At 51.3% G+C, this 23,611-nt stretch overlaps 1 protein-coding gene across 9 annotated transcripts in view; it reads right to left on the bottom strand.

The window, feature by feature from the left end:
* Positions 1 to 1,187: 1,187 nt before the first annotated feature.
* SAMD4A (sterile alpha motif domain containing 4A) overlaps positions 1,188 to 23,611 on the bottom strand; it is a 214,072-nt gene continuing 191,648 nt past the window's right edge. For 7 of the 9 annotated variants that reach the window (XR_015556192.1, XR_015556190.1, XR_015556191.1 and 4 more), the window contains 4 exons: positions 20,395 to 20,596; positions 18,977 to 19,103; positions 11,028 to 11,111; positions 1,188 to 5,653 (listed from right to left, as the gene is read on the bottom strand). Coding sequence is in view for 4 of the 9 variants with exons in the window: in XM_004426173.3 (XP_004426230.1) it covers positions 5,625 to 5,653; positions 11,028 to 11,111; positions 18,977 to 19,103; positions 20,395 to 20,596 (442 nt within the window). In the remaining 5 variants the exon portion in view is untranslated. Of the gene's footprint in view, positions 5,654 to 11,027; positions 11,112 to 12,247; positions 12,372 to 18,976; positions 19,104 to 20,394; positions 20,597 to 23,611 lie in introns of those variants that run through there. The other 2 variants (XR_015556189.1, XM_087448501.1) reach the window with 2 other exon arrangements.

Below are 23,611 nucleotides of genomic sequence, written 5' to 3' on the forward strand. Positions count from 1 at the left end.
TCTCTTTTTGGGAGAGGACTGTTGGGGGAATCCTAAAAGCTTTACTACACAAGTAACCTTCTCTCCAGGACTGGACATTCTACTACAAAGTTTGCTGGCAAAGAGCGACACCTTTGCTGATGAAAATTGCTAACAGCCTGGTTTCAGGCCCTGTGTGGGCCAGTTATGTTCCCTCTGCCTTCACCTCACCGCGCTCACACTCATCCACAGCCCACACATTTCAAAGGCGAGACTCGACGTTTCTCTTGTACACTTACCCCCTCCCTTTAGAGTACTCTGAGTCACACCCTGAGATGTAGCTCATTTGGGTTATGAGAATTTAACTTTAGGAGGAATTTCATTTAACATCTCAGCTTGCAAGGCATTTCTTCATGTTTCCAGGGACAATTCTGGACTTTGCATGTCTTTTGAACAGCTTGAGCCTGATGAAAAGAGAGTTGTTATGTGGTGGTTGTTACACTGTCAAGTTGTAGTTGCCTCAGAGAAATCTTGGGGTTCCTAGGTTTGGTAGCAATAACCTCTATATCCTATGTTTTCTTTTGTCTCCTCCTTTTTTTTTTTTTTTTGATTACAGGTTAAACCTTGAGTACCATAGGCCGAAAAACAAACCAAACTCAAGGCTCAGAGAAGTTAAGTAACTTGCCCAACATCACACAGCCAGAGAATGCTGGAGCCAGAATTCAAGCCCAGGTTAGTCTCTCCAGCCATATGCTTGACTAACATTATTTAGAATTCATATTAATATATTTACATATCACACTGGAATTAGAATATTAGGATGAGATTCAAGCCATGTGTAGTTGAAAGCCAAGGCTCCGAGGAGGCTGCTTTTTTACGCCGTGGTTAAGGAATGAAATATGATTTCAGAGGTATTGAGGGTGGAGAGCAAGCTATAAACCATATCACCTGCAAGTTAGAGTTTGTATTTAGAAACATGCCCCTAAGTCAGGCGACACATTTATTGGCTACTCTGGGCACAGATCAAACTGCATACATTTTTATATCTCTTGCCCTTTTGGTTAAAAAGCTCATAGTTGAAGACACAGGTTGCATAGAACGGTCAGGTGGGACTCATTTACAGAGATGTCATGCTCATTAATTCTTGCCGGCTTACTTCTAAGACTCAATTCTTGTTTTCTAATCCCTTATATTGACAAAAAGAATAAAAGACACACACACCACACCAGTGTTACAAAACCTTGTATTAATCATTTCCCTTCACTTTCAATATAACGTTGATATGAAATATAGCCATGAATCTTAGTTACATGGGAGGAAATGAGTAATAAATACATTGTAGCAAGTTTAAACCACAAGGGTGTTTCACTGGTAACAACATTTGAAAACTGTACACTTGCAAAGAACAGCATCTTCAAACATTAGTATTTCTGTATATCAGTAAAGCTTTTACATGTAACAAACATGCTATTTCCATATATGACAAATTTTAAAAATATGCATTGCTTGGCAACATGAACTAGGCAAAAATAGTTCTTTGTTCACTAACTTTATACAGGAAAACAGGACAAAAGGCATGCATGTACAACAGGGATGCCTGCATGGGGCATGCAACGAAAGGAAGCTTTTTAAAAGTCAGCTTACAGTAGGCATAAATACACGAGGATTATATATTAATAAGGGAGGAAGTCTTCTCTTTGACATTATTAACATTCCTGTTTTCTTCCTATTCCTCCCAGAGGAATACACATTCACCTTTAAGTAAAGATAAAGGAATTACAAAAAAATAAAACTCACGTTGCAAACATCTCTGATGACTTGTAAAAAAAAAAAAAAACCAACATTAGTGTTATCACAGCCCCATGTGCAAACTCTCCTTCCCCAGGTCCTTCCTGTGGCAGGCACACCGGGCGCCGCGGGCAGGTTGCTTCCTTGCATCCAGGCTGGCGCGGCCTCTGCAGACATCTCCAGAGGGCCGGCGAGACGGGGCCTGCTTCTCCTCCCCTTCTGGTTGCATGCCCAGGCATCCAGCTCAGCTCGGCCCCCCCAGCCCAGGCTCACGGTGAGATCCGGGTCTGGTGGGGAAATACACATCTACAAACCTTGCCCCAGAAGTAGCTTCAAGAGGTGCAGAAGAACAAGGACCCAGAGAAGGCTCCCGTTCTGTAAAAGGCAGCCAACGACACCTCAAAAGAAAACACTCACTATCTCAGTGTCTCTTCGAACAGATGGGAGAGGGCGCCCAGCTCTGGCTCCAATCCTGAGCACCAAAAAGGGACTGTCGGTACGCGGGACTTGAGCGCTTGGTGCAACAGCCCCCCTCTGCAGGCAGACCCAGCAGTGTCTGTTTCGCTTGCTGGCCCTCATTTAAAAAGTGAAACTTAAAAAGCACGTGGGAAAAAAAAACATATCAGCAGCAATGTTTCATTTCTTGCACACAGTTCACGTGTGTCTTCCTACTGTTTCCGGTAAGAAACCACTATGAATAAAAAGCACCAATAAAACATCATACATGGTAACAATATTGTAGAACACTCTGTCCCTGGGACAGTGTAGAGATGCCAAATACACACTGCTTAAATCAGAACAAGGGGAAAACACATGTAGTGAAATAGATTTTACTCTGCGATTTTTAACATTTACTATTTACTTGATATGAAACAGTTGCATCGGGGTCGACGGGTAAATACGAACAAAGGCACTGCTTTATTACTCAGTATCTGACTTCACAGCCCTATGCATGCAACTGTTTGATTCTTTTATAAATAAAATTCTTTTGCTTTAGGATTTTTAAATTGAGCTGTATACCTGCAGTCAACACAGGACTCAAAATAAGGTGGGGAGCGGCTCCTAAAATTTATCGGAACAGTCAACTTAAAAAAAAAATAAAACACTAGTAGCAAAACACAACTAAGTAGATAAATCTATACATGGTCAATGAAAAATAAGCTTTTCTTTTAAAAAAAAAAAGAATTACGTTGTTATTAATAACAGACTTTATCATGGTTACCAGCCATAGCAAGTTAATAAGTAACATATCCAAAATAATATCTCTAATAATCAGATAACCATTGTTTCTATATTCAGTAAAGGAATAAATAGAAATTCAGATTTGCAAATACTTTAAGGTATTCTTCCTTTTAAAGGATTCATGCTAACAGATTGTGTCCACAATCTGTTTTCTGAACAATCCGAGTCTTTATGGATACATCTATTTTGCAGCAGATCTGAAGGTTTTCTCCTTTCTCTATGAGATATGTAATAGCATTGTTTTTTCTTCTCTTTATTAACTTTCTTAGCATACAAAAAACACCTTCGCAAACCCTCTGCTCTTACCTTTGGCCTTCCACCTCTTTGCCCTGTGCTTCCCACCTCACAGTGATCATCCATCCCAACACAGTCCCCAAGTGACACTAAGCTGGTTTAGAAAAGGGGTGTGGACGGCGAATGTTAATGGCACTTGATTCAAACAAATCAACTAAAAAATGCTGCCTCCTTCTGTACAGGGATTCGCATCTTTAGAATGCAGTCACCCAAGGAGAGGTCTCTTGTTTTTATGCAATACATGACACTGTGGGTTCAAGCCTTCTTTGCTTGCTACATGCTCTCTACAGTCAAGATGCTCCCACCTTTTTAGACCTTAAAAAAACTTCAAAAGCCTTGTTACAATGTCCAGTGCTGCACTGGGTGTACATTTTTAATCCTGAAGGTAAAAGAAAGTTGTTTGGATTTCATTAAGGCCTTTTTTTCTTCTCCCCAAAGCCCCAGTACATAGTTGTATATCCTAGTTGTAGAATCTTCTAGTTCTTCTATGGGGGGCGCCGTCTCAGCATGGCTTGATGAGCGGTGAGTAGGTCCACGCACAGGATCCGAACTGGTGAACCCTGAACTGGCGAACCTCGCACTGCCGAAGCAGAAGGTACGAACACAACCGCTATACCACCAGGCCGGCCCCCTCATTAAGGCCTTTTAAATCTGTATTTACTTCATTAACTTAAAAAAAAACATAAATGTGCAGTGATTTTCATGGTCTGATCTCTTCAATTTCAACTCTGTCTTCGCTAAATACAAAAATGGCACCAGACTCACCCCCTGAATAAACAGGCCTTATACCATCTCCTTGCTCTTGCCTCTGGCTGAGCATTCACACCATCTTTCACACAACCCAATTTTCCAGTGCAGAGCACAACTCCTCTTTGATTTCCTCTAATAGCCTCCGTTGCATCTAATTCAGAAACACAGTCTTTCTTGCCCTTAAGAAATAGAACCGTTACTTTGTGGTAGCATAGCCTGTGAATCTCTCACCACGTAACCTTCTGTGTGGATGGATAGACACAGCCAGTCCCTGACTATACATGTGGACGGAACCGTCCTTTCCATCATGAAGTTGACCCTTCACGCATCTTCTTTCACTGCCCACCTGGGCCACGCGTCTCCCCGCAGCTCTCTCTGCCACTTGCTGACTGACGTTTATACATGGTTGCTGGGCCCTGCTCTCCTCCTCGTCCTCAGCAGGGAGCCAGCCAAGGGGGTGCAGCCCCAGCCTCAGGTTCCTGCAGAACTGCACTGTAAGCATGTTTTGAGCTCCTCATCTGGGTATTAAGGCCTCTGGCAAGGGAAAAACGTGGGTCCTTGCCTTTTCTCCTCCAGTGGTCCTTGTCCCAGCTGGGTGTGGGGGGCGAGGCCGGGGTTGCTGGGATGACACCCATGGAGGGTGAGGAGCAGAGGTCCCTGGGTGAGAAGCAAATCCAGCACAGAAAGGGGCTGCAGCATTCTTCTAGGACCTCTAGGTGACCTGTGAGCAAACCCTAACTGACCACGTGGTGCTGTCTCCTTGTGCCCATCCAGCCACATCTTCGTCCTTCAAGTCCACCCACATGCTCCCCCCACAGGTGAAAGCCGGTTGGCCTGTGCCTCTCCGGGAAGCAGAGCTTGGCAGCCATTTGAAAAGACAACCCTGCTGCTAGTATAAAAATAGAGGAAAAAGTGAATTCATATCAACAAATCCTTTACAAAAACCATAGTAGGAAGAGAAGTTCTATCCAAACTCTTTACGAATTATGTACCCTTTAAAATCGTTATGTAAACAATACACAAATCAAAGTTTATCTGAAATTGTGTCGGGGGCACTTTCTCCTTTCTCCCCACTTGCCACGTGGCCTCTCATCCAGGCAGGGGCCTCGGGGACCCCAATCAGGGGACAGAAAAGGGGAGCCACCGTCTTGCTTTGGTCGCACGTATCCATGACTTCCTCCCTCACCTGACTGCGAGGAGCAGGACGGGTTCCAGAAGGCTCCAGGGCTGGGCTCTGCCTCCCTGCGGTGTCTCACCTCCTTCATGGCTGTACTCTTTTTCTCCTCCTTTCCATCCAGGAAGCCACTTGCATACTCTCCACCCCACCCCAGTCTCAGGTTTCCTTAGAGACCCCTCCCCACCCCCACACCAAGCCATCCCATGACAGAAACAAATGACAAAATAACCAAGCCCAGGGCTACTGATATGTTTACAAGGACGACCTACGCTCTCACAAAATCAAAATGGGAGAGGGACCAGGGGAAAAAAGGCTGCAAAGTATTTGGAGGATTCTGTGCAGCCCTGCAGATGGCTGACACTGGACCCGCAGCAGTCGATTTCACGGCCAGCGCGGTCGCTCTCATCTTCAGCTTCTAAATTGTGGAGGTCCGGTCAACGCCGTCTGTGAGGGAAAGAAGTACACCATGGGCACGGGTGAGTAAAAAGCTCCGTTCATGCCTACCTACCCCAATGCCATGCAGTTGGCCTCCCAGTCTCTGAGGACAGACAAGGGCTAAATTCATTCATTCATTCATTTACTCATTCACTCATACCCCTACCCACTCATCTGGCGGATAGCTATTTTTGCCAGGAGCCATAATGAGTCTGGGAACCAAGATTTAAAGACCTAATCCTTACCCACTAGGTACTCACATCCTAGTGAGGACACAGACGTGTTAACCCACAATGACAGAGGAGTGAGAATCCTATAATGGAGTGTGTAGCAGGCACAGCAGGAACGTGGAGGAAGGAATGTTTCAGTTGCCTCCGGAAGTCAAGGACAGTTTCACGGAGAAAGAAAAAGCCTTTTGTAAGATGGTGCTGTCGGAGAAGAGAGGAGCAGGCAGGAGAGGACGAGGGTGGGGAGTGCACACATCTCATGGATAGGCGTGATGATGGTCATCAATGGTGGGGCTGGGGGTGGGATGGAGGTTTAGGATGAAGAGGATGGGGGGATGGAGGAGTGGTAGGAGATGTGGTCGAAGAGCCGGGGGGTCTGCACTAGACATGCAGGTGGACCTGTCTAGCTCATATCCCTTTCTTTGGGAGCATCTCCCTCTCACCCCGAGTCCCCGCTGAAAGACTGGGGATGAGGTGGCCATGACTCTGGCCCCTGGTTACAGCTGAGCAGACCAGGGGGATGCATCTGACCCAAACCGATCCAGATTCTTTGTCTCAAGAATTTTGGAGGCAGAGATACCATAGTTAGATGTTGTGGGTGCTTGGAACTGAAAGATATCGCGCAAGTGGGAGAGTGCTGAGGCCACCCACAGTACGCCATGTCTATGTTATGGAAAGTCAGTGAAAGCAGGCTATAGAGAAAGTGGGGGACATGCATATCAGAGGCCATGAGTGAGACAGACAGCAGGGGGAGCCGATGGCTGCTTACACAGGGGACTATAGAAGAGTCCTCAGAATCAGACTCTAAGGGTCCTGTGCACTATGGACAGGCATGTGGACATGGGTAACCGGGGAATTATAAGCAGTAGAGTAACCAGCTCTGATTTTAGGGTGGTTTCTCTGGCGGCTGTGTCACATGACCTAAAGAAGGCTAAGGCTGGTGGCAGGAGGACCCCTGCAGTGGTCCATGCTGGAGCTGACACGGGCTTATCCAGTGAGCAGGAAGGGGCATGGATTAGCCATCGTAGGAGGGAGAAACGACTGTGTTCAGCGGCTACTAAATGAAGGCCAGGGAGGGATGCAGGATGCCTCCTTGTTTCGCTGATATCCAGGTGTGAGCAGAAGCGTCCTGGTCTAAGCCTTGATGTCACAAAGCTGCTCTCCCAGACGGAGCATCTCGATTCGGTGGGCAGAACCACGGGGTGGGAGGGGAGTGGCGGGGGGCTGCGGGGAAAGCGGGGGCCTAAGCAACGTGCAGCGGTGCAGAGCCCGCTGTGGGGGTTTCCTGGCCTCCGCAGGGGTCGCATCCAGCTGGTGTCTCTCCAGCAGGGACTCGGAGGAGAAATGTTTCCTTAATTGAGATTTTTATCGAGATCATCGTAGATTCACAGGAAGTTGTAAGAAACAGCAGCAGGTTTCCCCCAGCGTGACATTTTGTAAAACTAGAACCTTACCACCAAGACACTGACATTCATGCAGTCCCCCATCTTAGTGAGATTTCCCCAGTCTTACTTGTGTGCGTGTGTGTTGTGTGTAAAGTTCTACAACCATTTTTGGAGTGATTTTAAAGTAGGGAAGCAAATGGCCCCTGAGTGTGGTGTCTGTGGTATCAGGTCATCAATCCTGGAGGCCCAGATGTGAGCCTTCAGTCACTGTCCTCTCCCTGCCCTCTGTGGGTCAGCCTGAGCCTCCCGCAGGGGCTCTGCAGTGGTAACTGCTCGTGGCAGAACAGTGGGTGTGTGTGAGTGTGCACATGCATGTGTGTGCATGAGGGATTTTAGAGGTCACTCCCTCGTCTGTAGAAGTGCAGTGCACACTTGTGCTGGCACTCACTGGCCCACTCATTAATGCCGACCCTTCATAGCTGTGGAAGTGAGGAGCTGGAAACATGAAAATCTCAACTAACCCAACCCCAAGTTGCATTTTCACAGAATCCTAACTCCATACCTCATCCTCCAAGGGTGATGGTATTCATCTGCAGGGAAATGACCAACAGGTAAGTCCAGACTCATCATTTACAGTTGTGCAAGTTGTGCACTGCACAACTCCAGAGGGTGCCATTCACATGCAACCATCATGGGTTTTATAGTTATTATGACAAATTTCAAACAAATTGCAGAACAGCATCTTGAGAAAGTGAAGCCTTTTTCTAATTAGCACAAAGTCCCCATATTGGCTAGAAGTGGGGCTCTAAGTCGCAAGAAGGAGTGAGAAAAGGGGGAGGAATGGTAAGGCAGTCATGTGACACATGAACCCCAGAACAACAGAGAGTGGACTATGCATTCCTCTTTATGGTATGAGTCACCACAGACTCCGTCTGTTGGGAGGAGCCTCGCTTTTGTAGCCATGATACAACCCAGAGGGTTATCTGGGTTTTCTGCCCAGATAACCCTCTGCGGGAGGAAGATCATGGCCAGGCTTGGGTATGATCACTCAGGTGGTCCCGGTTCAGGCCAGGTTTCCTGAATACCCGGGACCACTAGTCAGGAGCAAGCCCAACAGAGCCAGAAGAAAGCCTTGAATAAAAGACTCACAAACCAAGACGGCAGAGGCAACCCACTCCCTGGGCTTCCTCATGGGTTCTGTCAAAGGGGCTGGGCAGGGGGAAGAAAGGATGGAAAGGGAGGCCAAAGAGAACAGTAGCCTAGACGGGACTAGGAGGGCAGCAGTAGTGGAGGAGACTAGCGGAACAGAGACTGTGAGAGCCTGGAGCCCTGAACCAGCCGCCTTAGAATGGCCCTCCTGGGATGTGGTGACCTGGGAACTTGGACGCCCTCCCTGTCCTGTCCTGAGACACGGGCCTCTTTTACTCTGCTTTCCTCTCCCTAGTCATTTGTCCTCCTGTAAAATGGCTTAATTCATTGGCATTCTGTCCCCAGCAAGGTCATCTTCCCGGGCACCTGGAAGGGGTCAGCCAGCAAAGAGGTGCTGTCATAGTGGAGGGCACATGGTCACCGTGCCAGTGGGGCCACCTGGAACCTCATGTGCATTCTCTGCTGAGGAAACTGCTTACGAGGCTTCCCACCAGAGAGGATGACTGGGAAAAACACAGCAGTAAAAAGGCTTAGGAGATTAACACGATGAAAACATTAGCAAGAAAACATCAGTTCACAGAGGTTTTCTGTAAAAATAGAAGAATGAGCTGAAAAATGAAGTCTTTTCAATGAAAACCTCCCTTTAATAATGCTCTTGCATTTGGCACTCCTGCTACTGATGATGACGACGTTAGTACTTGGCAGTTGGATCAGAGCTTCCAGCATGCCAATGATCTGAGCTGTCTCAAGCCCTGGGGAAGGCCAGTCCACCGCAGTGACTCGCAGAGACGTGAGAGGCCCCGCCCCGCCAGCCCCTGCAGTGCACTGAGCTGGGCTTCATGACTCAGGGTCTGGGGGTTCCCTTTTTAAAAAATTGAGATATAATTCGTATACACAAATTTCACTCTTTTAAAGTGTAGAATTCAGTGGTTTTTAGTATATTTACAGAGTTGTGCAACCATCACCACTATCTAATTCCGGAATATTTTCATCAACCTAAAAAGAACTCTGGTGCCCATTAGCAGTCTCTCTCCACTCTCACCGCCTGCAGCCCCTGATAACCACTAATCTATACTTTCTGTCTCTATAGATTTGCTTACTCTGGACGTTTCATAAATTCATAAATGGGATCATACACTGTGTGGTCTTTTGTGTCTGGCTTCTTTCACTTACTATAACGTTTCCAAGGTTCATCCATGTTGCAGCATGTATCAGTATTTCATTCCTTTTTAAGGCTGAATGAAATTTCACTGCATGGCTATCCTACATTTTGTTCTTCCATATTCATCCGTAGACGGATCTTTGGGTAGTTTCCCATTACTCATCGGGGTTATTGGTGCGCTGACCCAATCTCCTCAGTTGGCTGAAGAAGAGGAGCTGGTGGCACCTCCCCCCAGAGGTACTAAGGATGGACCAATGATGCTGGGAAGCTTTTAGGATCTGAATGGCCAAGGGAGAGAGCAGTGTTTGCAAATGGGGTTCCTGGCACCCGGGGAGGTCACAGAAGAAGCGTGCATTCCCCCTGTCAGCCTGGTTTGGTTCGCAGCCCCGGGAGGCCCTCCGCTGTCCCCTTCTGTCCCAGGCGGAGGCCTTCTCTGGGTGTGGAGCCTCACGGGCGCGGGGGGGTGGGAGCAGTCCCAGCTCTCCACTCCGCTCACTGAAGAGCACTGACCCGTCTCAGGCTTGCTTTCAGAAGAAGACTGTGTCACAGAGGCTACAGATCTAAAGATCCCTGGTTGGGAAGACAGGCCTCGGAGCAGCAGCTGGCGGCAGCCCTTCTCCCCACCACCGCCGGAGAGCACACAGTCGGCCCATGTCTGCGTGGGTGAGCACAGCCAGCCAGGGGAGGGCCAGCAGGAAGGGTCACAGGAGGCCTCTCCGGATCCCTGTGACTCAGAGCCTCCCGGAGGTGGGCAGGAAGGGCGGACATCTCTCCTCTGCCTGCCAAACATCCCCAGGGCTGGCGCTAAGTCCAGCCCGGAGAGATGCACTGGCGTGGACGGCCTCCCGGGGCTGGTGTGACGACCGCTTCAGACCAAACAGACGGCAGCCGGCCCAGTGGCTCCTGGGAGCGCCTCCCGGGCTGCAGCCCTGCACACCAGACACGGCCAACGAGACCTCCCTGCCATCCTACGAGGGGCACTTCAGCCCCTCCACTTCCAGCCATCGTGGAAGCCATTTGGAACAGGGAGATATAAAAACAAGTGGGGATTTTTGCTTCAAAAATTCTATTTTTAGAGCAAGTTAGGATAAGCCTGGACCCGCCTGGGAGATCTAGTGCCCAGAAGGAAAGAATCCAGTGCTGTGGGGGATGTTCCCACTACGAGCCACGACTTGTGTTCCTGCCTCCCCGGGCCTCTGGCCATTCTGCTGGTGGGGTGGGAGTCCAGTGTGCACGGGGTACCTGTGCATCTCCCAGAAGAGGAGGAGGGGCTGGGCTGTGGGCCACTCGGTGTGGGGTGGCTAGACGAGGGTCCCCCAGCACCTGAGGCCACTCTCTCTCTCGTCCCCTGCCCACCCCTCCTGTGCCCCGCCCACTGCCCCCAGCTGCTGCCAGAGTGTGGACGGAAGATGGCCGGCAGTCCTCCAGGTGTGCCTGGCCAGGCCGGGGGGTACACTCACCTCCCAGGGCGTGCTCGGTCATACTGAGGCACAGGGACTCCAGCCTGTTGTTGATGTCAGGGTCAGGCATGGGCAGCTGGAACTCTGCAGGGGACAAAGGTTATGTTGGTGAGAGGGACTCTAAGAACAAGGAGAAAGTCTGCCTGGTGCCACCTGGCTCTACCTGCCAGGGGGAATGGCTGGTGTGCCTCCCTGGGAGGGCTCAGGGGACTGTCGGGCCAGCACAGAGGGCTACATTCAGCTTCAACCACCCTCGGAGGTCTGGTAGACACACAGAGGCTGCTGTGAACACGGGCAGCTGGAAGAAAACCGGTGACTAAAACTAGCTGGTCACAGTCACGGGCCGTCAGTCCTCTGCTCAGAACCCTCCAGCAGCTTCCCATCCGAGCAAAAGCCACCCTGCCATGGTCTGCCGTGGTCTGGCCCCTTGCTACCTCTCTGTCCCTATCCCTGTCCAGCTGTGCCCTTCCTTCACTCTGTCCCCGGCCCTCTGCTACCCCATGGCCTTTGCACTGCTGCTCCCTCTGCCGAGAATGTTGGTCCCTGGACGTTCCATTGGCTCACTGTCTCCCTGCTTTCATGTCTCTGGCTCTACTGTCTCCTTAGGAAAGACTTTCTGTTCACTGTATATGAACAGAACCTCTCCTCCATGCTTTTCCTCTGCTTTATCTTTCTTCATAGCCGTCACCAACACCAATATATTATGTATTTATTTGCTGTCTCCCCTCTTTGAATGTTTGCTCCATTGGAGCAGGACGTGGCTCTGCTCCTGGTGCCTAGAATCGGGCCTGGCTCAGACCCATGGCATGTGAGTGCCTCTTCTGAGTCCAAGCCTGTGTCGGGTGTCCAGTTCCTAAGTGGGGCTCAGAGAGGCTGAGTGACTGTCCAGGTCAGCCGGCTAGCAGGGAGCTGAGACAAGAACCCACGGGGGTCTGCCTCCAGGGCCGATGCTCCCCGCACGCCCGCAGCGACGGCGGGAGCCTGTCAACCCTCAGCCCCAGGCACTCAGAAGGAAGGGCGAGGTGTCTGCTCTGTGCCTCCCACCGCCCAGGACAATGCTGTGTGCGTTCTAACCACAGCCCCCTGCAGCCCCTCTACCATCTGGACCCTCCCCACCTCTCCAGGCTCCAGGCCCTCCTCCTCTGACCGGGACGCAGCCCCTGGAGCCTCCTCTTCTGTTCTGCTGGGGCCCCCACTGTCAGTACCTCCCCGCCTCTCACCCTGCAGAGGTCCTCCATGTCCGTAACAGCTTGGAAGTGCCTTGCAGACAGCAGCAATGCTTTCGCATACCTCTGAATCTCCCATAATACCCAGCCACGGCCTTCTGCACCTCACACTTGTCTACTGAGTGATGAAAAAGATGGAGTGAGAAATGGGAGGAACTCTGACAGCTAAGAGCTGTGAACTCCTATGGGGGAGGCAGAAGAAACCTCAGCACTGAGTGCCCGGCAGTCTCATTGTCACCACTGCCTTGGTGGCGACCTTGGGAAGCTGCTCTCTTCCTGGGCCTCAGCTCTTCTCCCTGTCATGCAGGGAAAGGGCCGTGGCCCAGACTCAGGCCGTTTCCTCGCTCCTTCACATCTCCCCAGGGGGCACTGGGGCCAGAGCGAGGAGAGAATTAAAAATGTGGTTGGCGGTTTGGTGGGATAAGAAGTTGAAACCAATGGCTAAACCACAGTATTTGTTTTCCTTGGTTAGATATACGTTTAGATCTTTGCAATCCATGCTCCCCCATACAGCTAATTCAGAGGCAAATGTCGTTTCCAGTATTCAAAATTCTCAAAGGGAAGGTTGGCAAATGGATCAATATGAAAAGCGCTGGGAAGCAGACAGGGTTCTTTCCGACACAAGTTCCAGTGTGGACGGATCTGGAAGACAACTGTGCCAACTCACGAGTTGACAAAGGCCAATCCGGCCTCCAGGAGGCTGGGGGCCAGGCAGAATGGAAGGGTCACTCCCACCCCACCCACTGTTTCCCTCAGAGTAGGGCTGGAGCAATTAGACAATCCAGAGGGAAGAGTATTTTAGTGTTTTCATCCATTCATGTGAAAATCATATGCATGCAAAAATTAGCAGCCTTCAGGGTGTGAAATCTATAAAATAGAAACACAATTTTATATATACCCAGTTAGCAAATATGGAAAAAAAAAACCCTCGGCAATTATAGCCATCCATATGCTCATTGTAAAATTTGCTTTACTCTCTAGCACTCCCCTTTAAACAAACACTGTGGAGAGATTTGGATAAATAAAGATGCTCGCCGTTTGGAGAGAAGTGCTTCAGCTGCAGGATTTCTTGCCAACACGCAGCAAAATGCCATTTTCTAGGCTAGGGATTGCATGTTCCAAAAAGGGGGCTGAGGCACTCAGGGCTCTCTACTCCAGAATCTCCAAACCCTCGTGGCTGCTCTTTTAGAGTGCAAGTTGGCATGCTTGCTTTCCATCCTCCAGCTCTTCTCTCTGGGGCCCTGGGGAGTCGTAACCCCCACCACTCTCAGAGTGGCTGAGAAATTCGAAGTGGTGGCAGAAGCCCATCTGTTCACACTCCAGAGTTTCCTAATAGTGTGACTTTTTAATTGTGTGTCTGATAACAACAGATCTGTGGTATCTCCTCCACACACAAGGCAGAGGGAGACCAGCTGGTGGGTAACAGCTTCCACCTCAGCCCAGAAGCCCTCAGCCATGTGTGGCTTGGTGGGTAGAGCTCTTAAAGCCCCAGAGAGGCATCTGGGCAGCTCCTGCCCTCGGGCCCAAGAACCTCCAGGCCAGCTCTTGCTATGGCGACTGCTGACCGTAGGGCCCACTGCGTCCATCCAGGAACCCAGCTGTAACCGGCCAGGTAGACGTGGCTCGAGTCTTCATTAAGGCAACAAGGAAAGACTCTAACTGAGCCTTCTCTGCTGTTGCTTCAAATGGGCCTGTTTCCTTAGCTCAGATGACATCTGTGAATACTAGAAATTCTTCCCCTGACTGCCAGACCATTCCAGTATTTAGTGAGAACCCCAGTTCTGGGGTGCCCAGGGTCTAGGCTGACTGGGCGCTTATTAATTGCAGCTTTTCAGAAGTCCCACAAGTGCAGAGCCTAGTGCTCAGACTCAGGTCAAGATGATTCTGGAAGGAGCGGCTGCCTATCCCTAATGAGGTGCTGCTGCAGAGTCCACCTGTGGGCCCCCACATGGCTTTTCCTTGGCAGAAGGCGGCCATCCCAGCTGCGTCTCTCATCTGTGGCCCCTCAGGTGCAATTCTGCAGCTCTCTCCAAGCCGCGGAGGCTGAGGCGATGAGGCCAGTGTCTTCAGGACTTCAGAATAAGAAAACGCCAGGGTGTTCTAGGAAAAACCTTCAGAATCCCACTTTGCCAGAGAGACTGAGGCTACTCTGCTGAATAACTAGGAAGGCTCTGAGTCTGTTAAGTGAGAAGCGGGGTTGTGGAAGGACAGAAGTCAGGAAAGCTGGGCTGACGAGGAAGGGACGGAGGACAGAGCGGTGGGAGCCAGGGCTCTGTGCCAAGGGGAGTCAGGAAGGAAGGGGCCAAGGCAAGATGGGAGCCAAGAAGGAAGGGGAGGTGGTAACAAAAGGAGCCACCAGTGTAGGCAGGGAAATGGTCAGGCGAGATGGTCAGGCGGGCACAGAGGACCATGAATGATGAGTCAAACCCCTGCGTCTGCCATAGGGAACGCAGCCTTTCTCTGGCAGCCTCATTCCTAATCTACGGAAGCAAGTGCTATGGAAATCCTCCGGGACCCACAATTTCACGAAAAGTGATGAGGAGAATTTGTACAAGACAATACCGTATCATCTTGCCCCAAGCTGGTCTCTCTGAGTTTGTCTCTCAAAAGCAGAGGGGCCCGGGCCCAGCTGAGTTCTTGGCTGTGAGAGAACTGATTCATTGAGCAGCCTCCCTCCCCACTATCTGCCGGGCCTAGGCAGGGCTGTTTGCCATGCCTTTCCAGAAGGCAGGGAGCAAATGTTTATCAAGCACTTCTCGCGGGTCCCTATTTCAGTCAGTGCCTCTGCACGGCAGCCCTTCCACTCCCCTAATGGGCCCAGTGCACTGATGGCACCCTCCTTCTCTCCACTCTTTTTAAGAGCAGTTCTCAGGAAGGAATCTGAAACTCACACTACGGAGGAAATGAATGATAACAGCCTCGTGCACTATGCTCCCAGGTATGCAGCATTCTAACAGTAGAATTCCTATCGTGAGCCGGTGCACAGGGGAGGTTTGCTGTGGTGAATAGTTATGTCACACCATGAAATGCTGTCACGTAAGGCAGTGCCTTATCCACCTCATATCTGAGCCGTCTGGTGCAAACTAGGTTTTGTGTAAGGGAAAGATGCTTTTCCCCATAATGCAGCGCTGTGAGGCCACCAGCCTACCCTTCCCTGTGCTTTCCCTTTGAAGCCTGCTTCCAGCCAGGCCCCTCCAGGTGGCGAGGAGCCTCTAGGACCTCCTAGTGCCCCCCCGGGGCCACTGTGAGAGCCTCTCTGACTGGATCCCAAGCGTGGCTGAGCCCAGGTGAACAGGAACAGATCTGCTTCCAAGACAAGGCATCATTCTGCAAGCAGTGTCCAAACTAATGTCCAGTTAGGAAACACCCCGCCTCTCAGAGGAACATGACAGTTGGTGCTGGGCGCCACCCTTGTCTTGAGCTCAAGTCACTGTGCTAGTGAGTGTATCAGACCCTGTCCCCCTGGCTCTGGGAGGACCAGCTTAGTGTTTCTTACTCATCCAGAGGCCAGCAGGAGGTGACAGTCAGCTGACGGCTCTCCCGGCTTGTCCTGGGAAACAGCTAAGGCCCATCCACGTGCGAGTACAGGGAAAACCCACCTGACGTGGCCTCCAGGGCCCAGGAGAAGCAGATCCGGGGAACAGGGCAGTGGCCTGCACAGCTGAGCGAGGTGACGGTCAGCAGACACACAGCGTGAGGCCAGCTCCAGCCTCAGCCTGTCCTGTGTTCTTTGGAGATATTTAAAGTCTTTCTTCATCTTCATGGAACTATTTTAAGTTTATAGAATCATAGGTTCCTCAGCACGCATTGTAGTCTTCAAGATTTGCCCATGTGGTTTAAAATGGATGCTCTGAAGACATCTAATGGCTAGGAGGAAACACTATGTTGTATTGTAACACAGTTTTCTGAGTATTGCATTTTGGGTCAGTCACACATCTCTACTGTGTGACGTCCATTTTGTGTCACTGTCACTACTGCTCGTGTGAGGAGGAAAGCCCCTTTCTGCCTCCCTGATGGGATCCCTATGGTCTAGTCCTGCCCACTGGCCACCAGCCCCTGGACGCCTGCCCAGCTAACCAGGATGTGCTGCTCTGAGTGGAAGGGCCATCTGCAGAGGAGACGAGCCCGGCCCACCTCGAAGAGCCCCTGTCTCTCTGGGATGCGCCCTCCTCTGGGCCCGGCTGTGGCAGTTAGAGGGGCTGCCCTAGGAAGGAGGCTGCTGCCTCTGGAGGAAGGAAGAGTTCTGATGTGACTTGTGCCACGTCAGCGACTGATCTGCAGGGGCCAGGGATGCGCTTCAGTCTGGGAAAGGCTGAGGAGCCGCCCTGTGTCCACGCAGAGACTGCCTGCAGCCTCCATTCCCTCCAGCGGAAGCTCCTGGTCACGGCTTGCTCTGCCTTGCCCTTCATGACCATGTCCCAGGAAGAGCCACCCAGCACGTGCCGAGCGTGCTGGGCAGGACCGCCAGCGGCCCCGGCCGAGCACTCACCAGTGTGTTTGCAATCAGGAAACAGGGACTAGCCCTGGGCCACGCCACGTTCGTGATCAGAAATACTGTGCTTTGTCAGGGCCTTGCTGGAAGTTGGTTTGTACTGCTTTGGCAGAGGCTAACGAAACACAAACAAACAAACCTCAAGCGTTCCAGAGTTCTAAGTCCAGTATCCAAAGAACATTATTTACAGACTTGCAGGGAACTGCCAGGAAAATGGAGGACAGTTGAGAGTGGCTGCCTCTGGGAGATGGGCCTGTGGGCCGGGACAGGGAGGGGAGGGGACAGGCACTTTTCCTTATAGGCCCTTCTGTATCATCTGACTCTTTAATTATGGGAACAAGAGGCTTCATGGGAAGAGGGTGGAAATGGCCTTAGGGTCATAGTTGTCCTGAGCACAAGCCAGCTGCTCAGCACCGCTGTGCGACTGTGGAAGGGAAACAAAGTGCAGATGGAGGACCCCGTCAACAAGCCCAAGTAGCCCTCCTCCCAGGAACCGCCCAGCCTCCCCATGGGCCCGGTCTTCTCAATTAATTAAGACGGAGAACGCGGGGAAGGTGCGGCGAGAACATAGAGGACTGAGGACTTGGAGGATAGCTGCCGGAGGGGAACAGGAGGTTGGAAAGGAGAGCAGGCTGCAGAGGTGTTAGGACTAAAGGAGAGCGGTCAGCTGTGCCGGGGCTCCTGCGAGGCTGCACGGTGGCTGGGCTGCAGTCCCGGCGCTGAAGTCACGGTGAAATGCTCATTCAAAGTGAACGACCTCCTTGCGCCCAGGGTGTCTTCAAATCTTGTCCAGATTCTTTTTTTATTGGGAAGGGATTATGTATAATTCTGCATGAAAACTGAGGCTGGAACTACCTAGTGAGAAGGCCTTCACGACGCCCAAATTTTATCAAGTATTTCTTCCCAGGAAGAAAAATAGCTATAAGCATTGAAACGGAGAAAAGGAGCTTTAAAACAAAAGTGTGCAAATAGGAAGGGTTCTAGAAGTCAAGAAGCAACTTTAAACAAGCATCTGGACCACGTGGATGACCCTTCCTTTCCTGACACACCTTACCTTGTGGCGGTGGCTCCTCGTCGTCAGCGTCCTCCTCCTCCTCTGTGGCCTCCCCACCTCCACTCTGCCTTCTCTCCCTCCTCCATGCACAATCCTGCCTGACCCCCAGGCTCAAAATCTTCCACAGATTCCCCTTCAAGAGCAGCTGGGTCCGAGCTCCTCGGCCTTGGATTCAGAGTCCCCACCACCAGCTGCACTCTCTCCAGCTCCCTTGGTCTGCTCACTGCTAATTCAGCCCAACTCTCTGGCCTGGCCACAGCGAGGACTCACCGTGGCTCTCACAGTGCTGCTTCCTTGGCTCCTTCTGCCTATAACTCTGGTCTCCTCTTTCCACTTCTTCACCCTCTGTCCCTTGACGCTCAGCTCAATTCTGAGAAGCTTCCTTGCCCACCCCAGGCCACAGTGACATTTTCCTTCCTTAAACTCCTGGAAGACTTATTGTACGGAGTGCACCTACTGCCTAGCCGCGTCTTTTCCTACAGGTACAACACATGTCAGGTTTAGCCGCCTAGAGGGACATCTCAGTCGGTGTAGTAATTGCTCTCGTGGGTTGGTATTCCTCGTGGAGTCTAAGAGGTTGCTGTCTGCACAGGGAAAGGGTGTGAACATTTGTTGGCTGTGCACGATTCTGGCTACTCTGTGTCAGGAGGCGTGGGGCACAATGAGAGGGACTTGAGGTGCACCAAGCTGCTCTTTAACCCAGAAAAGGCAAGACGGCTGGTCCCACATGTCTGCAAGGCACGCCCAAAGCAGGGGCGTCTCTTAGCAACACCACCATCGAGTCTTCTCTTTCTCTGTCTCACTCTCTACACATCCCCCCACATACACACAAACCATACACACACGCTACACGTAGAATCCTTCCCACCTCCCCCGAAAAGCCCTCTGGTGATATCTCTGGTTTACTCAATCTAGAAATACGCCTAGTATCAAAAATATCCCTGTCAGATTGCTACTGACTCTGGGGCTCCATGTGCTGGCTCCCAGCCAACGAGCCGCTATTCCTGCTGGCAAGGCACAGTCTAAAAAAGGAAAGGCTTCTGGAAGCTCAACAGAATGCGCGGTGACAGTGGAGGCTAAGCACTTCCCGGCTGGGTCACCAGGGCATCTACTCTGGCGTCCCGGCCTCCCCTCTGTGCCGAGGCAGAGGAGAGTGGGAGGGCAGTGCCGGGCCTACCTGGCGGCTGGAACATCAGCACGTTCTGTGGAGAAGTGTGCACGGGCAGCGAGCGGGTCCTCTGCACTGCGCTGTGTGTGCGGCTGGGCATGCTGTTGCTGCCCCCGGGGTTGGCAAACCAGAGGTTCTAGTGAGAGACACCCAAGGGGAACCTGTCAGTCCAGACATGCAGGGTGGGGTTGGAGCAGGGCCCCCCCAGAATTCAGGAGGCAGACACCCCAGAGAACTCTCTGCTGACTTCTGGAAAAGGGCTTGCAGGCCTGCACTGCCCATCTGTACATTTGTAGAGAAGGGGTTTAGATTCCATTCATTATATCCACCCCCCCAGCCCTGGGCCCTTCTCTGAGCCTCAGCTTTGCCTGCCCACCCATCTCCCTGTCTCCAAGCTCTTCTCATCCCTTTGTTGCCTTTGCTTTTCCTATCACCTTTCTTGGAAATGGGGGACTGCTATAAATGTTTGCAATGAAGAGCACAGACTATTTCAGGGCTCTCATTTGATTTTCTTCTTGAGATTCTTATAATTTACTACAAAGCAAGAGGGAGAAAAAAGAACTCAGCTGGCAACGAGCTGGCAAAACTCAGCTTGTGTGTTTATTACTTCACGGGTGTCCTAGCGGTGACTTCCTCTTGAACCAATCTGGGGGCTTCCCACAATGGTCAGAAAGCAGGGCTCTCTCATACCGGGGCTGCTTCCCCTGGGGAGTGGATCCTGGCCTCTCTCGCCTGGAGCTGTTTTCCTGTTTTTAATCCAATCTGCCATCCCTTAGTTTCTCATGACAACGCAGAACCTCAGACCCACTTGTGTCCCACCAATCCCAGCCCCAACCTGCAGAGCCCCACAGAGCTGGGCGCACACAGGTGGAAAGCATCGGGTGGGGTGGGGGAGGACTGGTGGGGTGCAGAGCTCCAAATCACACAGGGAGAACCTCTGGACAGCATGGCCTTGACTGGCTGAGAATGTTTCAGCTTTCTCTCTGACAGCCTCTCCCAGGCTCCTTCCTGTGGATTCTCCACCCCAGCTGGGACCATGACAAAGGAGCTCTTTGCCTTGTGAGGATAAAAAAGCTAAGAAAGCCCTGGAAGCCAGATCCGGGAGGTGGTGAGATCTGCTGGGACAGGTCAAGGATGGAGGCAAATGAGACATAGGCCTTGCGTGTCTTCCTAAATGCCCCCGTGTGCAGGGCCCCCAAGCTTAAAGTGGTGATGGGGTACACTAAGCCAATCCCCAAGAAGCCAGGTGCAGCCACGGCCTGGCTGTGTCTCCCAGAGAAACAATGTACCTGCGAGCACAGGGACAACTGTCCCTCACTTTAGGCCCCCTTGGCCTCTCCCCTCACCTTGGGGTCATCTGGGGGGACTTCCTGAAGCCCTAGGCCCTGAGCTTGGCTGCCCAGCCCCCTCCCTGGGGCAGAACAAACCTGTCTTCCTTGCTTCATGATGGTGGGGTTGGCTGTGGTATTGCGCTGGGTGGAGCTGACGAATCCACTGGTGCCCAGGAGGCCGATGCGGGTGGAAGGGACGTTCCGAGAGGGGATCTGGTACTGGCGTGGGTTCCGCCTGCCCATGGCACTGCCCACAGAGCCGGCCGTCGGGAGGGAGTTGGACTGCCCGAAGCCGCGGCTGGCAGAGAGAGCAGAGCAGAACCGAGGTACCGTCAGCCGCCCTCAGCCCTTCCCCCTCCCAGGCTGCCAGTGGGACGCCTCCTGGGGGTCTGCTCACATTGTGACAGTTATGATGCCTACAGGGGTCGGGGGTCAGGGGCTCCATGCCAGGAAAGGGCTATGATTCGAATTAGAGCTAACATCTGAGAGCAAATATCATGTGCACTGCCCTGGGACGTTTATGTTGATTCCTCAGTCCTCATGACAACCCTGTGAGGGAGGCGCTCGGTCCCCTTGTACAGCTGGAGAAGTAAAACAGAGAGCTTAATAATTTCACAAAGGTCACACAGCCATTAGGGGGCAGCGCGGGCATATGAGCCCAGAAGGTTAAGCAGCAAGCTCTTCAGTCTTCTTCAGGCTGTGTCCCCGGGCCCTGAGCACTCACATGCCGTCCGGAGGCCACACAGCAAGAAGGTGGCTGAGCCAGGGTCAGTGCTCTCTCTATCACACTGCAGTCCACTTCTGGCGTCTGTCTGTGCAGCACACTTGGAGAGAGTAGCCCCAGTAGGATGTAAGCTCCATGAGAAAAAAGATGATGTCTGTCTTCATCAATCCTGCATGTCCCCTGCCTGAACCAGCTCCTTGCACAGTAAATGCAGATTGAATGAATCAGTCTCTGCCATCATACTGCCTCTCCAAATGACCCCCTGTCTGGGGCTCTGACTCCCAGTTGAGAGGAGGGATATGGGGACAAAGATGATGTTTGCAAGTGCTCTGGACCTCAGGCACTGACTGCTCCCCACTCCGCAGGCCCTCGCTGAGGAAAGACCTGGAGGTCACGTGCTTTGCCTGGGTCCATGCAGGAGGCTGCTGGGGACCCTAGGCAGTGCACTTGGATGCCATGCTCCCATTAGTCCGGTGACCTCAGTGCCGAAAAACTTGTCCTCTCCGACATGCCTCAGGTTCTGCACACAGAAGCCAGTGGGGTTTCAGGAACCAGCACATTCTTTCCAAGAAGAGTCAGCTTTAGTCAGTCACTGATGTTTAAGTCAAAATGCTTTACCTCCAATGGCCACAAGATGGAACAGATTGGCTCTCCCAGCCATGCAGAGGAGGCCTGTGCTGAGCCTGTGAGGAGACTCCAGGAGACTGGCTGATGGCTGACATAGTTTAACAAGTTGAGGGTGATGGGGAGGGGCTGCAAAGCAGTTACCTCCTGAGAAAGAGAGGGTTGTGTGTGTGTGGAGGGAGGAGCAGCTAAGCCATCAGCAGGGTTGATCTCAGAAAATGTTTCTCTTCTCTCCAGAATTACTACATTTCCCAGGGAGAGAGGGGCAGGGAAGAGAATTCCACAGTGTGCTGGCTGCAACTGGTTTGTGCGCTGCGTCTTTCCACCTCCAGGCTTTTGTGGTCAAGGAAAGGGTTCCCGATTGCAGTCCGGGGCTCATCTCCATGTGAGGAGAAGGAGGAGGCTCACTGTTTGAGGTGTCTCTGTTTATCTCATCCTTTCTCCCTTTTTTTTTTTACCCCCTCTCCCTTCTTCTACTAAGGTTGAAAACTTTTGGTTTGAAAGAAGAAATTCAGACCAAGAAGGGTAGAAGTGATTTCATGCAATCAGAGAGCCTTCCTTTGGAGGAAGGACCATCTGAGATATGTGACAGGAGGAGACAAGGGTCAGTGGTTGTTTTTTTTCAACTATAAAAACTAGTTCTTTGGTTTCTGGAGTCAGAATTTTGGCCACCTGGTAGATGACTCAGTGCTTTGTGAAGACATTCCTGACTCAGTGTGGAGAGCTCTTTTGCTCATTTTCCTTTTTGGTTGGATTTTTAAAAACTTATCTCATATGCAAATACAATGGTCGATGATTGATGCTAAAATAATTTGTGCTTCCAGGAAGGCAAGACAATTTTCTTCAGCAATATAATGTGGGCAGAGGATCCTGTTAGGGGACACCAGTCAGAAGAGAGGGTGGGCTCTGGGGACTCCTGGTGTCCGGACGGACGCACGGAGCGTGGCTGTCTGCGGGGGGTGGAGCCCAGAACACGTTGGGGCTGGGACGGATGGGGACTAGAATTTGGCCAAGCTATCTTTCTAATGGTGGTGGGGCCCCACTGTGGTGTCCTTAGTTGGGTATTACAAAGCCAGACGTGTTGAGGGCTGCCACTGCTGGCAGCCAGAGGGAAGGCTTAGGTTACTTAAGATCACTAGGCTTAATGAAATAATCATTCTTTCTGGGGAGAGAACAAAGTGAAAAGACAAGTTTTCATTTTTCATTCTCTTGCTCTGCCCATCTGTGTCTCTCTTTCTCTGCTTTCTTAAATCTAACCAACTGATTTCATTACCTTGAAACGTGTGAAAAGACTGATAAATTAACATGAATAAGAACCAATTAATTGGGGATTTTTGATAATTCAAGCAGGGGCTGGGCTGCAGTTACCTTTGTATTATCAGAGAAACAGGTCTTCAAAGCAAATTAACAGCATAAAAAGATCCCAGAGGTAGTATTTATGAGAACAAATTATTTTCTAGAGCTTTAGCAGCTTCCAATTGAACACCCACAACTGATGATTGAATTCATTCTTATGTAATCAATAAAAAGCGGTCCATGAGGACTCCAAACTGACACACCTTGGGTTAGTCCAATACAAGCGTTGGTTTATAACATCCTAGAGAGGTCCAGGTTACTGCCCTCTGCCCCACCCTAAGCAGGGAACTCTGATGGGACCAAGGACAAAGCAGGGTGGACAGAGGCAGGGGACGACACTTCTGGGAGGAGGAGCCATGAGCTGCAAAGCTCCGTCTTCATCTTCAACCTCTGAATTCCTTCTTCCTTTTGGAACGTGTCTCCCGAGGGCCTGGCGTTGCAAGAGGGGTCTGGGACCTCCTCCTCCGCCTTGGGAGAGGTACTGCTGCCCTTACAAGGACAGCGAGAGCCTGGGAAGGGGGCAGCCCCAGGGGAGCAGGCTGAGGAGCAGGCCTGGCCTTTCGTCTGGGCCCCCAGGAATCCTTAGGATGTACAGGTGGTCTAGCCCAA

The sequence above is a fragment of the Ceratotherium simum genome, chromosome 24 (assembly GCF_057802395.1).
Source record: "Ceratotherium simum simum isolate JZ-2026a chromosome 24, ASM5780239v1, whole genome shotgun sequence".
NCBI classification, from domain to species: domain Eukaryota; kingdom Metazoa; phylum Chordata; class Mammalia; order Perissodactyla; family Rhinocerotidae; genus Ceratotherium; species Ceratotherium simum.